The sequence below is a fragment of the Antechinus flavipes genome, chromosome 4 (genome assembly GCF_016432865.1).
Source record: "Antechinus flavipes isolate AdamAnt ecotype Samford, QLD, Australia chromosome 4, AdamAnt_v2, whole genome shotgun sequence".
Taxonomy (NCBI): Eukaryota; Metazoa; Chordata; class Mammalia; order Dasyuromorphia; family Dasyuridae; genus Antechinus; species Antechinus flavipes.
In genome coordinates this window covers 383,476,780-383,492,066 of record NC_067401.1, presented here as the reverse complement: position 1 = coordinate 383,492,066, position 15,287 = coordinate 383,476,780, and the positions used below count along the sequence as shown (strand labels likewise).

The following is a 15,287-nucleotide window of genomic DNA, read 5'->3' as shown; positions in this document are numbered from 1 at the left end:
TGATTTATATAACACTCTGGGGCAACTAGGTAATGAAATAGAGTTCTGGACCTGGAATCAGAAAAAATCATCTTCCCATATTCAAATCCAGCCTTAGATACTTACTAGCATCTAGTGACCCTGAGCAAGTCACTTAATATGTTTGCCTCAGTTTTCTCATCTGTAAAATGAATTGGAAATGGAAATGGCAAACCACTCCAATTTCTTTGCCAAGAAAACCTCCAGCGGTGTCATGAAGAGGTAGACATGACTGAAAATGACTGAGCATATTAATTTTAAGGTTTCCATAGCATTTTACAGATATTATCTGAATTGATCATCAACAACCCAGAGAGATAGATGTTATTAAGATCCCCATTTTACAGATGAGGAAACTGAGGTAGACAAATTAAATAATCTCCCCAGTATTACACAGCTAGTCTAAAACCAGATTTGAATTCAAATCTTCCTAACTCCAGTGCTTTATCTACTAGCTGTATTCATTCATGATCAAGGGAATTATTGAAAGAAAGCTGAAGAAACTGTGGGACACATCAACACTAACTATCCACCAAGACATGACTTGCTAGCTAGAATTATGCATTAGAAGCTCACTTTTTCATGAATCGATATGTGACAAACCCCCATACAACAAATACAGACCTCAAAACCCTCTTGTGGGCTCAACCAATAAACTATACTAAAACTGGAGCATTATTACAGACCCAACTATCGCCCACAATCTCCTCCTATATGTATCATTGATCTATGAAAACTTAAAGAAGAAATTGTTTCCTCCATTTGTTCATGAATCAAGTGAGAATAATAATAATACCCAATCCCAGGGTTCATGAGGATCCCCTGTAAGCCTAAATGCTATATAAATGCCAACTAATGTTATTATTATTCATTGTCACTACCAATCCTCAGTCTCCAAGCTATGTGAACAAAATGTTTTCAAATTTAACGTGGTGTTGGACTTTGGACTAGATTCCAGGACTCTATATTAAAATATAAAGGGGATAAAATCAAAATCAAGGGGTGAGTAGATGGAGGTACATCCTGCCTGCTACTGCAGGCTTTTTATGAGCCTACAGAATACTTTTATTCAACTACAAAAAGCAGTTATTTTTCTCCATCTGTGCAGTGGTTCATAGAACATGGAATATGAAAGATAATCAGCAGGAAGACAACTTGTCTCAGGACTGCTTCTGTCTGAGCCCTATCAAATAGATTGAGAAAAATTACATAATAATAGAGCTAGAGAACAATTTTTCCTTGGACCATTTCTCTATGAACTCCAATCAATATGAGGAAAAATGAAGTGAAGAATAATCGTAATGATAATGGTTCATACTTATATAATGCCTTAAGGTCAGTAGGATGCTTTTCTCACTACTCTATGAGGTATGTGGGCAGCTAAGTGATACCTTAGTGCAGAGAGTGATCAATCTGGAGTCAGGAAGACTCATCTTCTTGAGTTCAAAGTCAGCCCCAAATGCTGAGTAGCTGTGTGACCCTGAGCAAGTCCCTTAACCCTATCTGTCTCAGTTTCCTCATCTGTCAAATTAGTTGGAGAAGGAAATGGCAGACCCTTCTAGTTTCTCTGCCAAGAAAACCCCAAATAGGGTCAGGAAGAGTCAGACATGACTGAAATGGAACAACAACAAGTAAGATAACACTCCACTGTTCAAAAATCACTGGTATTTTAAGTGACTTGTCCAAGATCATATTGCCAGGTGTTTCTGAGAGGAGACCTGAGTTTGGGTCTCCTAGTTCAAAGTCTAACATCCCAGTTCCAGCATCCCTCTTCCTTTCAGTATAAGACTGAATGCTCTGAAAATATCGCAAGTAATCCAAGGCTTTCATCTCATCACCAGTCTGCTAATAGAACCATAAACCTAGCATTGGAAGGGATCTCATCAGCCATCTGATCTGGCCTCCTCATTTGCTAGATGAGGAAACTGAGACTACAAAGGTAACATAAATTGTCGATGGCTCTGCAGTAGCTTGTGTCAGAGTCAGAATTCAAATCTGGACCCTATGTTTCCAAATCCATCCTTGTACTGCCTCACACTGTCTCATTTTAGTTACTTTTCATAGTTTTTAAATTATATTATCTCACTGAATTCTTACAGTCACCTTCTAATAAAGGCTGATTGGGATTATTATTCTCACTTGACAGATTAAGGAACTAAAGTTTGGACTGAGTGCCCAAGATCACAGAGGGTTAGCAGAATCGGGGCCAGAATCTGGGTGCTCTGAGTCCCAGTCTAATCCACACAGAGGTCCCCATACCATGAGGTCCTAACAGGTAAACCCATGGTCTTCAGCGTAGTATTTTATTTTTTCCAATTACATATAAAGCTAATTTTCAGACATTCATTTTAAATAAGATTTTGAATTTCAACTTTTTTCTCCCTCTCCAAAACTACAAGCAATCTGATATAGATTTTACATGTGCAATCATGTAAATATATACCCACATTAGTCATGTTGTGAAAGAAGAAACAGAACAGAAGGGGAAAACAATAACAAAAAACAAAAAAGTGAAAATAGTATGCTTCAATCTGCAGTCGGCTTCCATAGTTCTTTCTTTGGATGTGGATAGCATTTTTCATCATGAGTCTTTTGGAATTTCTTGGATCATTATATTACTAAGAAGAGCTAAGTCAATCACAGTTGATCCTCACACAGTGTGGCTGTTTTTGTGTACAATGTTCTCCTGGTTCTGCTCACTTCACTCAGCATCAGTTCATGTAAATCTTTTCAGGTCTTTCTGAAATCCACCTGCTCAATATTTCTCATAGCACAATAGTATTCCATTGCATCCATATATCACAACTTGCAGAATCTCTCTCCTTCATCTCTAGTGGCACCGCCCAACCCAAGTCGTGAGGTAGCTGGAGACACCATCATATTCCGGGACACTCAGATTGGCAGCAGCGCAGTGTATCAATGTAATGCATCCAACGATCATGGTTACCTTCTAGCCAATGCCTTCGTCAGTGTTCTGGGTAAGTATGCAACAGGTAACTTGGTACTTGGGGACATGTGAAAGCAGTGGGGAAAGAGGGAGAATTGGGTGATCCAATCCAAGAAAGACTAGCTCCTTTTCTTCTTTTTCAGTTACAGCAATAGCATGCTTGTGATTAGCTATTTCATAGAAGAGAAAAAGATGGTCCTTTGTGTTCTAAGGGGAGGGCACCAGACCAGCATAGATCCTGGCTATTTGGTGATTGGGTTGGAACAGGGCTGAATGTGGGAGTGTGTGTGAGATTTTTCTGGAGTAGGGAGAGAATTGTGCATTTCTACTAAAGGGAGACTTGAGTAGACAGATGGATGCAGAATTACTTCAGCCATGAAAATAAGCATTGGTCTACTGTCCACTCATATGAATATGGGATAGTGGATGTATCTTGCCATTTTAAGTTTTTGTGAGTTGAATTTCTTAATCTGAGTATTGGTGCCAGAACCCAGGATTAGAGATGGACTGAATATGTTTTCTGTACTCAGTGCAGAAATTAAAAGCAGTGAGAGGAAGAAAGGAAAAAATAGCTAGAAGAGTTCATGGACTTCAGAAAGAATGTGTAGGGGGTATTTCATCCAGTATTTACTACTGAATAATTTTGGAAAACCAGAAGCAGTGAATGGAGAGATGGCTATGAAGCCAGAAGACCTAGTTTTAAGTCTCACCTTTTGACATGTATTAGCTTTGGGATCCTGGGCAAGTCACCTCACCTTATACATAACTTGGAAAGAAAATCTAACCTGCATTGGTAGAGGAAATTTCCTCACCTGAGCATCCTCTATACCAATGAAATCATAAGTCTACTCCCTAGTCCTAATTTTGAAAAATTGTTTCAAATACCATGATAGCACCCTATCCCATTCTCACCCAATCCTGAAAGGCTCCTTAGGGTTGGTGAAATTGATGGAAGAGGGTACATGGATAAATGGGAGATAGGAAAATGGTCCAAGATCAAGGGTTGTTCCCCTGCCTCCCAAAAAAGCATGTAAGAAGGAAGGAGCCAGTTAGCCCAGTAGTCTCAAACAGGTACAATATGGGTTTCAGATGTACCTCCTCGGATGTTGTCCCCTCGGAACCAGCTCATCAAGGTGATCCATTATAACCGGACTCGGCTGGACTGTCCTTTCTTTGGCTCCCCAATCCCCACCCTCCGATGGTAAGCTCTGGTCATGTCTGGCCCCACCTTCTGTGGGCAGCACCTGCCATGTATGTCTCCTTTGTAACCCACAAAACTTTGCATGGGACTAGTGTAAGTCTCAGCAAATACTGAAAAATTTTTAAAAATTGAATTTTAGAACTGGAAAAGTCTTAGTGACCACTAATTTTGTTGTACAGAGGAGAAAGCTGAGATCCAGAGAAGAGAAATAATTTTTTCAAGATTACACAGTGAGTTAGTGACAAAAGACTTAGGTCTCTAGACTCCCAGTTACTCCTCTGAGAGCTGTTCTTTCTGTTGCCCTGTAATGATTCCCCTGTGGGCTGGTTACTTGTTTCTCCCTTCCCTGTCCTTAGCTGCCCTTTTCATCTCCTGCCTCATTATGCTGTGGTCTCTTTTGCTGTGTTGCGAGGTTTAAGAATGGGCAGGGGAGCAACCTGGATGGTGGCAACTACCAAGTCCATGAGAACGGCAGCTTGGAGATGACCATGGCCCGAAAAGAAGACCAGGGCATCTATACTTGTGTGGCCACCAACATCCTGGGCAAAGCAGAGAACCAAGTCCGCCTGGAGGTCAAAGGTAGAGGCACTAGGGAACATCAGTCTCACTCACCCCCTGCTGATGAGAGCACCCCAGAGATCCCTCCCTCCACACTGTCTATCTTGCCAACTCATCAAATTCAGGTGCTACCCCTGCAGATGACTGAGGTCTTTAGAGCAATTCTCATCTCTTCACCAACTGCTTTTTTTAAGCATTTCTAACTGGATGTCACATAGGCTTATCAAACTCAACATTTCCAAAATAGAACTCATTATCTTTACCCAGAATCTCTTCCAAATTTCCCCATTTCTATTGAGTGTGCAACTATACTTTAAGTCACCAGAATTGGCAGACTCAGAGACATCAAGTCTCTCCCTTACTTCTCTCCCTTACCTCTCATTTTTTTTTAAATCAGTTGCCAAGTCTTGACAGTTTTATCTCCTCAATATATCCCACATCTGTCCCCCTTTCTCCACTCACCCAGCCATCACCTTTCACCTAAACCATACAATAGGCTCCTAATTGTACTTCCTATCTTTAATTTCTGCTACTGCTCCACCCAGCCACCAAAATGACAGTCCCTAAATACAGATCTTCCCATGTCACTCAAGAATCTCTATGGTTCTCTTACCTCTAGGATAACATGTTTTCCTTTAAAAGTCTTTAACTTTCTTGTTCTAGCCTACTTTCCAGGCTTATTACACAGTTTCTGCTCCATGCACATGAAATTTCAGACACTCTGATCTATTTACCATTCCTTGAATATGACATTCATCTCCTAAGTCATGCCTTTGCCTGTCTCCCATGCCCAGAATGCCCTTATCTCAGCCTCAAAGAATTCCAAGATTACTTCAAAGTTCCAGTCAAGTGCCACCTCCTACACTGTAGAACCTTGAGGAAGGCTACTCTGATTCCCACCCTCCACCCCCAGGTGCTAGTGCCCTCCCAGGGAAATGGTTTTGCATGTATTTTATATTTATATGTGTACATGTTACATCACCCATTAACTTGTAAGTTTATTGAAGCCAGGGACAGTTTCATTTCTGTTTTATTTTGAGTACCTAGAACAGCGCCCGGCAAATAGTAGATACTTAATAAATGCTTGTTGAATTGAATCAAGACCAAATTAGAGATATATCTACTGGCTCTCCAATGCCCATGTGTGGATGATCCACTTGGGGATTCCTCATTGCAAATGTTTAATCCTAGGCCACCTTCTCCCACCCTGAAACAAGCCTGAGCTCCCTCCTTTAACTTATGGCAGGGGTTCCAGGAATGCAGACTCATGATGATATTGTGGGCCAAATAAAATTAGGAAAAAAATTTGCTATTTCCAACTGAACTTCCAAAAAGAGAGAGAAAGCCAAACATTATTTTTGGATTGCCCACTGTTCTGAACAATACTGTGATTCGCCTCTATTAATACAGACATTCAGAAATTGCCTAAATTTGATTTCTTTCAATCTATGTGACAGGCCTGAGGCTTTAGGGCAGTTTGTGATCCTGAAGATGGTGGGTCAATGGGCTTCTTGTACTTCCCCACAGACCCCACCCGGATAATTCGGGTGCCTGAGGACCAGGTGGTCAAGAGAGGTTCAAACGTCGTGTTGGAGTGTCGAGTGAAGCATGACCCCACTCTGAAGCTTACAGTCAACTGGCTGAAGGATGATGAGCCGCTCTACATTGGAAACAGGTCCCCCATTCCTCCCTCCTGCCTCTTGGGCCAGATTGGATGGCCTTCTCCCCACCTAACTTTCCACTAAATTTTTATTGAGACCTCATTGTAGGTTCTCCAAGGACATGCTAGCAGAGTACAAACTCCAACAGGTTCAACTATGCTGGAAAATCTTCAACTATAGGTCTAATGACAACCTTCAGTATCTATTTCCTGAGGGTCAGTCTAACTATGGTCAGAAATATTCATCAGCAAAAGATTGGGCCATTTACTAAAGTATAAAATGGTTGCTATTTCCACAGTAGGAGAGGAAGCCTTCCCCTGAAAATATCATGGCTCTCTGAAATGTTGAGGTTTCTGTCAAGGGATACATGGTATATAACTCAGTGATGGACATGCAGTGTCATAGGTTTCACTGAAGGGCTGGTAGGATGAATATTGTTGGATTCATTCTATTGTACCTATGAACCACGGCCTCCTCTCCCTCTTTCTCTGTTTCTCCCTCCTCATTCCTTCCCTTTCTTTTTATCTTTCTCTTGCCCCTCCCTCTCTTCTCCTTTATCTTTCATTTTGTTCTCTCTTGCCCCTTTCTCCTCCCTGTCCATCCTTCTTTTCCTTTTCTTTCCCCATCCTCCCTTTTCTCCTCCACATTTCTCACTCTCCTATTTCTCTTGTTCCTCCTCTTTTTTCCTTTATCCTTCACTCTTTGCTCTCTCTTGCCTCTCTTTTCCTTGCCTCTCCCTTTATTCCTTTTCTTTTCCCATCTCCCTCTTTCACCATATTTCTCACTCTCCCCTTTCTCTTGTTCCTCCCTCTTTTTCTCCTGTATTCTTCTATCTTGCCCTTATTTTCTTCCTGTTTGTTTTTCTCATGTTCTCCCTTGTCACTTTTCTCCTTTTGTCTCCTGTCAGTGAATCTCCGATCCTCATTTGCATTACTTAACATTATCTGGTGGTTCCATAGGGCCAGTGTTTCCAGCATCTCTCAGACCCACTAGCAGTATCCCTAGACCCACTAGCAATGCCCCTATTCTCCAGTAGAGGGCAGGGTTGACCTGAGTCATCTCCCACAAAGTCATCTTGTAGAATGAATATTCAAGCCATCCTTGGCTTATTTGATTTGTTTAATTATCGGGACCTCTTAATAGTGAAGAGAGTCTGTAATTTATCATTGCAACTTTTCTCTTCTTAACCATCTTGGAGTCAGGAACCTCAATGACTACTGAGTCTTAAGTGATCAGCCAGGGTATCCTGAAGGGTTTTTTGTTTGTTTGTTTTTTAATTGTTCTTGTTAGCTTCTACTGGTAACTGAAAAAAAATATTTTTTTTTCCTCCTCAACTAACCATCCCTCTGCACCAAGCCTCTTATTATTGTACGATACTCAGATCCTTTGCAGACACTTAATTGATCATGATAATTATTGCCTTAAAATATCTCTAGTGTCCTTTTCCCAAAGACATCAATGGTAAATATTCTTAGATCTAGAGGTAATTATATACGCAACTCAGAGCTAGACCTGACTCTACCTAAGGGCTGAGAGGAGATGCAGGCCTGAAAAAAATCCTTAAGGCTTATTGTGGGCTGGAGGTGTGGGAAGAAGTGAGATCATAGGATCATAATTTTAGAATTGGAAGGAACCTCAGAGATCATCAAATTCAACCTCCTCGTTGTAAATGAGGCTCCAAAAATAACTTACTCACTGTCACACAGGTAATAAATAGCAGAGCCGGGACTAGAACTCAGGTCCTTTGACTCCAAATTCAGCATGTTCCACTGTACCACATTGCCTCTCAATGATGAATCAACAAGTATTTATTGCAGGCCTACTGTATGCTTGGTATAGAATAGTCCTCCCCCCAGAAAGTCATGAAACATAGCAGAGAACAGTACTGGATAAGATGCAGACCATAGCGGCCATGGGGGTTCAGAGGAGAGCTGTTTGAGTTTAACTAATTAGAAAAGAACTTCATGGGGGAGGGGGAAGTGATCCTTTGAATAGGTCCTCAACACTTGGGTTTGGAGCATTGAAGGATCAGGAGGGTGTCATTTCATTGTGTAGGACCATGATGACAGGCAAAGAAGTGAAAATAAAGGTGGGATTTGGGGAACAAGATCAGAGTAGTTATAAAGGAGGAAAAACCATCTTGGTTTCCTTTTATATTTTGAGCTTAAACAATTAAATATTTTTTTTACCACTTCTCCCTTCCCTCCCTCCTCCAAAAAAGATTCAAAGATCTGAATTCAACGCCTAAAAGAAAATTATAATTTGAGCTTAGTTTTTAGTGCTCTCTCCATAAAAGAAGTTAAAAAAGAGGCTTTCCCCTTAAAATCAACCCCTCAGTACCTGTTTACTTTCCTCCCTCCCTGGTCACTCTACTATCTCTTCTCCTTTTCAGGATGAAGAAGGAAGAGGACACCCTCACCATCTTTGGTGTGGCTGACCGGGACCAAGGAAGCTACACCTGTATGGCCAGCACCGAGCTTGACCGGGACATAGCCAAGGCCTATCTCACCGTGCTAGGTAACTGCCCCTGTGTTTGTAGGTCACTGGCCAACCTTCCCCTTCCCCCATTGTATACCCACACACATGGGCCAATTTCAGAGTGCTGTGCCCACATTCAATAAGGTCTAATTCAATATGAGAATTGTTTGATCTAGCAACATTTTCAGAGCATCTAAGGGAATTTACAAAACCCAAAATAATTATCTAAGCAATGCCTGACTGTGCAGAGAAGTGGGGAAGATTTTCTTGCTTTGGGTTGTTGCATTTTGTTTTGTTTCCTCCCTCTTACAGCTAACCCTACACAACTAAGCTGATTAACTATTAAACAGCCTTTGACTAAAGGAAGAATGAACTCTGGGTTTGTCCATAGAGCTTGCCCTCCCATTTCTATCCTGTTTTTTGTTGGAACTTCCTAAAGTCCCATGGAACTAATCTCTGCCCCATCCTTTCAACTATGTTGATGGGATATGTTCTCTTGGGGAAAAATCCCCCTGGAAAGGCAGTCACCAATTATATTGTCTTCCAAATTTTCTTCACGGATAATGCCTGATGGTGGTCTTTTTTCCAGCTGAGCCTGAATTCTTCCATCACAACCTAATGGAGGTGACTAAAAGTTGAATAGTCGTAGGGTCCTCAGTCTCATTATCCTCATCTGTAAAATGGAATTAATGGTCACCTCTGCCAAGCCCCTTGAGTTTTGGTGGAAGTGGGTTTTTAAAACTGTCATTAACCCTCCCTGCAGAGATGATGAAGGCCCTGAGGCTTTCAACATGAAGACATTCTGCCCAATCAAGCAAGAGACAAGATCCACTTGTTAAGATCGACTTAAACAATACCACTAACCTGGTTAACCTGTCTTACCTTTGCAGCTGCTCAGGTTGCTCCAACTAACCGTATGGCTCCCCTGCCCAAAGGTAACTGGTAGTAACCTCAGTAGACTCCTCACTGTAGCCCTCACTAAGAGAAGGGGAAAGTGGGCCTGGTGGGAGGAAGAAGTGGGAAGATGGGAGATTCGGGAGGAGATTTGATTTATCCTACTTTCAGGAAGGCAACTTCTCATTCTCATCTCTTTTTAAGCTTCCGTTTCTCTCTTTCTCTCCATATGATCACCTGTCTATTCCAGGTTATCCTTGTCCCTAACCCTTAGCTGTAAGCCCTCCATAAGCTTCAGATCATTTTTAGAAGCGATCCTTTATCCTCTCTCCAAAGCCCCTCACTCCAAAGGACTTTCCCCACCCTGACCATATCTCTTAGGTGAACCCTATCTCCTCTTCTCCCCAACTTCTCATTCAGGGTCATTCTATTCTACAATCATTAATGAAAGATCACTTGTACAGATATTATATGAGGCAGTAAAGGAGGTGCAAAGCTAGAAAGGTGTGATTCCTGCCTTCCTTAGACCTTATAGTCTAATGGGGACAATTTATGTTTATAAAATAAACTTATATATGTAATATGTATGGAATAAAATATTTATATTCAAGTTTAAATCATATATAATACATATATGTATTAAATACACACATACATATATTCTGTACACATAGATGTATTTATATACTTATATATATACACATATTCATATCTAACTAAAATAGGCATTGGAGACAAGACAGAGAGTAGGTGAAAGTCTTTTGACCACTTCACTTTAGCTTCCCCACACCTACCTCCAAATCACACTGGTTGCACATAAGGCAGGGAAAGGGGGAATTTACGGACAAGAAGACAGGTTCCAAACCTGACTCCACTAGTGGTATGTGCTGCAAGTTTATTAATCTCTCTGAGACTTAGTTTCCCTATCTAATAAAATGGGGAAGAGAGAGTGATAGTAATATTAGAATAATAGTAATCAAAGGGGAGAGTAATAATATCAATCAGATGAGATAATATTATCTTCCCCAACCTCCTTAAGTGCTTTGCAAAGCTTAAAGCCGTATAAATATCACCTATTATAACTAACAGTTAAAGGGAAGGAAGCATCTGGGGGACCTACATTGTTTTAACCAGGGGCTACCATTAACACCTGCTTCTGCCCAAGCACGATTCCTTCAAACCTTGCAGAGCAAAGAACAAGAACCTCAGGGAATCATCACCCTCCTGCACCCTTAGAATGAATGTGTCCCCAGTGTAGACTTCCACTGATGGGTTGTGCTGAGTATCCCCTGCTGAGCAGCCTCAGAACTCCCTTGTGTGACTGTCTCCTTTCTCCCTCTCTGCACCATCCTCCCAGTGCCTTACCAATCTCTGGATCTCTTGCCAGGTGCTTAGTTTACTGGCTCTCCTGTACTGTCCAAATTCTGCAGAGGGCTGGTGTTATGTAGCCAGGAAGAGTGATTTTTCCCCATAGGGAGAGTCACGTTACATCCCAGCACCACCATCCATACTCCCCCCTTTCTTCATTCATTCCCCTGGCCCAGTTTTACCTGTGAAAAGGGTCAGATGCAGCAGTTCTTAACACCTTACAGAGGTAGTCTCTAAAAACATTCATCGGGGGTGGGGAGAGAGATGTTCTCATTGTCTTCCTCTTCACAAGGCACCTAACACTCTCATCTGCCCCCACATAGCACTGTCCCCCTTCTTTGCCTTCATCCCTGGTTGGAGCATTATCTTACCCGTTTTTATTCTGTGGCTTTAGTTCTTAATGGAGAAGGGCTGGGAAGAAGCTGGAGTCTTTCTCAATTCCTCCTTTGACCCAGGAGAACAACCAAGTAGCAATTTGAGCTTGGGGGTGATGGCCTTAGGCCAGTGATGGACCATTCTGCATGCACCAGTATTGGGACTGGGGACAGACTAAGGAGGAGGGTGGGGGTGGGAGATCATCCCACTAATTCTGAGATCCATAGGTATGCTTTCTCTCTGCTGGCAGAGCGACCAGATCCTCCTCGAGACCTAGAGCTGACTGACCTTGAGGAAAGAAGTGTGAGACTGACCTGGATCCCTGGGGATGACAACAACAGCCCCATCACAGGTCAGTGCACAGAGGGAGGCTGGACATCTGAACTTGGGATTTCCAAAACCAGTCCGGTCTCTCCCTTGCTTCATGAACTCAGGCAAATCATCTCCACAGTCTATACCCTATTAGTACATTGAGGACAATTGCTTTGTATGTGGACTAGCTGCCACACCTATGTGGAGCACTTTGAGTTATTCAGGAATGGCAGGTGAAAGCCTTTGTTATGAATGAAGTTTTTTTTTAGGATCCCCCTAACTCATTGCACCTAGTCCCCCTACTCAGTTCTTTACTCAGACATCCTCCAAGCTGTAAGTCTTCCAGCAAAATCCAGCAAATACAATATTCTGCCACTAACAGATATTCTGGGTATTCTGTGAGTCTAAAGCTACTCGGTGGCAGAATTGAATGGATTAGTCCATTTCCTAGACCAGCAGTCTTCATAGTACAATCGGTGCATCCCTGATACCTTTCAGAGGATCTGCAAGGACAACATTATTTTCATAATAACATTAAGATTTTTTGTATCTAATAAGGTGAATATCAATAGCTATAATCCACATAAACAAAAACTTTATTGACAATATAATATTATTATTAATATATAAGGTATAATATTATATAACATATATAATAATATATAAAAATAAACAAAAAATATTATTCAAAAATAAAAAATCCATAAAATAAAATAAAACAAAAAATATATAATAATATATTGACAATAATTTGTCAAGAATGCGAAGTCCAGAAATTTTAAAAACCCTCAGCCCATATTAGGTTAGAAGACTCTTGTGATTTGAAAGATAGCTAACTAATCTTGAAATTCAAAGCTAGAAGCCATGCCATATATAGAACAGTTGAAGAAACTATGCTCATTTATTTAGAGAAAAGAAGACTCAGTCATATGAAAAGCTGTCAGGTGGAAGAGGAGCAGCTAGGTGGTACAGTGCCCAACCTAAAGTCAGAGAGACTCATCTTTCTGAGTTCAAATTTTGCCTCAGATACTTAATCTTGTGTGACCCTGGGCCTGTCACTTCACCCTGTCTGCCTCAGTTTCCTCATCTATAAATGAGCTGGAGAAGTGACTCTGCCAAGAAAACCTCAAATGAGATCACAAAGAGCTGGACATGACTGAACAACAATATGTTGAAGAGAGATTAGAACTATTTTACTTGGCTCCAAAGGACAGAAATAGAAGCAATATGTAAAGGTTAAAGAGAGGAAGAAAAACTCCCTTGTGATCAGGGCTCTTTAGAATTAGAATGAATCATCTCCATCACTGTAAATTTTCAAATGAGTTTGGGTGACTGGAAGTTCAGAATAGGAAGGATGCTCGAGTTATTTAGTCTAATGGGTAAGTGACCTCAATAACATGCCCGGCTACCTCTCTTATGCTCTCATTGATAAAGAACCCATTCCTTACCTGAGGCAGCCCTGTTCATCATTGGACAGCTCCCTTAATGGGCATGTCTTAGGAAGAATTCCTATTCATTATTATGGAATAGATTATTCTATAAGAAATAATCAGGAAGATGATTTTAGAGAGGCCTGGAGAGACTTACATGAACTGATGCTAAGTGAAGAGAGCAGAACCAGGAGATCATTGTACACGGTAAAATAACAGATTATAGGATGATCAATTCTGATGGATGCAATTCTCAACAATGAGATGATTCAGACCAGTTCCAAGAATATTGTGATGATAAGAAAACCCAGAGAGAGAACTGTGGAAACTGACTGTGGATCACAACATAGCATTTTCATTTCTTTTGTTGTTGTTTCCTTGAATTTTATTTTCTTTCTCATTTTTTTTCCTTTTTGATCTGACTTTTATTGTGCAGCAAGATACTTGTATAAATATGTATGTCTATATTGGATTCATAAATATATATATATATTTTTCTATATTGGATTCATAAATATATATATATACACACACACATATTTTTACCATGTTTAACATATATTGGATTACTTGCTTTCTAGGAAAGGGAATGGGGGAAGGGAGGAAGTTGAAACACAAGATTTTGCAAGGGTCACTGGTGAAAAATTATCCTTGCATATGTTTTGAAAATAAAAAGCTTCAATGAAAATAGAAAGAATTCCAATTCAAGACTGGGTTGGATTAGATGATTTCAAAAGTTCCTCCTTACTCAGAGACTCTAATTTATATAACTGAGTCTCAGTCTCTCCTTCTCTATCTCGGGAACAATCCTTCTTGCCTACTCTTGTTCTCCTGGGGGTGTGATAAATGCATGTAATATAAATAGTTCCTTGGAGAGGAAGAGTTCTGGTTCCGCCCCCAGCAGTAGCTCCCCTCTCTACCGTTCCTCTCTCAGAGTACATTGTACAGTTTGAAGAAGACCAGTTCCAGCCCGGTGTCTGGCATAGCCATTCAAAACACCCAGGCAGCGTCAATTCAGCAGTCCTCCAGCTGTCCCCGTATGTCAACTACCAGTTCCGCGTCATCGCTGTCAATGATGTTGGAAGCAGTCATCCTAGCCTCCCATCGGAGCGATACAGGACCAGTGGTGCACGTGAGTGCTTGAAGCTCGCCTTCCCCCTCCCAGCCCAACAGAACCCTAATATCTGAGCGGCCATTGTGCAAAGGTCAGCTATTTGGTGGGACAACAATATGCACACTTAATAACTGCACTAATGAAAAATAGCACTGAAAATTCACAACTAGGTATAATTGATTATAAACTGGGTAGGTCTGTGTGGAGTCCTTCTTTTCCCCTACCTTACCTGCCTCCAGGTCTGTAGCCTTCTCTAGCATCTGGCATATTACAGGGCATTCTATGTCCCTACCTTTAGCCAAACAATGATCAGATTGAGACATTCTGTTGTGGGAGGAGGAAGGGAAAGGAGAGAGATTAATCATGTTTGGTGGAAATAGAAGTGGGGCCCACTGTATGATGGAAAGAGCACTGAACTTAGAATTCCCCAAACCCAGCAAGCCAACTACTTATTAGCTCTGTGTCTTTGAGCAAATCATCTTGAGGCCTCGGTAAATGAGGAGTTTGTGTTAGATGATTTCTGAGATCCAATTTAATTCTAATTCCTTGTATCAAATGATTTGTGACACCATACATAAGTGATTTAAATTATTTTGAATAACAATCAGCCAACATTGATTGAACACCTATTTTGTGTCAGGCAATGCGCTAAGCACTATGTATTCTAAATATTTTATTTCAGTGAATTTGAATTTCCTCAGAACATCCCAGGTGTCAGGAGGAAGCCAGTCTGCACTTAAACATTTCCAATAAATAAAGCAGAAAGATGGATAGACCCTAAATGGACATTGAAGAGTTGGTTGTACAGTGAACAAAACATGCCCCACAGTGTGCACTCCTTCAGTCTTTAAAGTGAAGAACTGAAAGAGAAAAAGATTGACAATAATGTGGAAAATGACAGAGCCCCTAGCTATAGCCAGCTTTAATTGGG

General features: G+C 41.0%; 1 protein-coding gene across 7 annotated transcripts in view; it reads left to right on the top strand.

Annotated features, from left to right (window-relative positions):
* NFASC (neurofascin) overlaps positions 1 to 15,287 on the top strand; it is a 252,192-nt gene that overhangs the window by 184,133 nt on the left and 52,772 nt on the right. For all 7 annotated transcript variants that reach the window (XM_051998553.1, XM_051998554.1, XM_051998549.1 and 4 more), the window contains 8 exons: positions 2,853 to 2,996; positions 4,055 to 4,166; positions 4,579 to 4,745; positions 6,252 to 6,399; positions 8,778 to 8,902; positions 9,754 to 9,798; positions 11,751 to 11,852; positions 14,177 to 14,374. In XM_051998553.1, the coding sequence (XP_051854513.1) occupies positions 2,853 to 2,996; positions 4,055 to 4,166; positions 4,579 to 4,745; positions 6,252 to 6,399; positions 8,778 to 8,902; positions 9,754 to 9,798; positions 11,751 to 11,852; positions 14,177 to 14,374 (1,041 nt within the window). The remainder of the gene's footprint in view (positions 1 to 2,852; positions 2,997 to 4,054; positions 4,167 to 4,578; positions 4,746 to 6,251; positions 6,400 to 8,777; positions 8,903 to 9,753; positions 9,799 to 11,750; positions 11,853 to 14,176; positions 14,375 to 15,287) is intronic.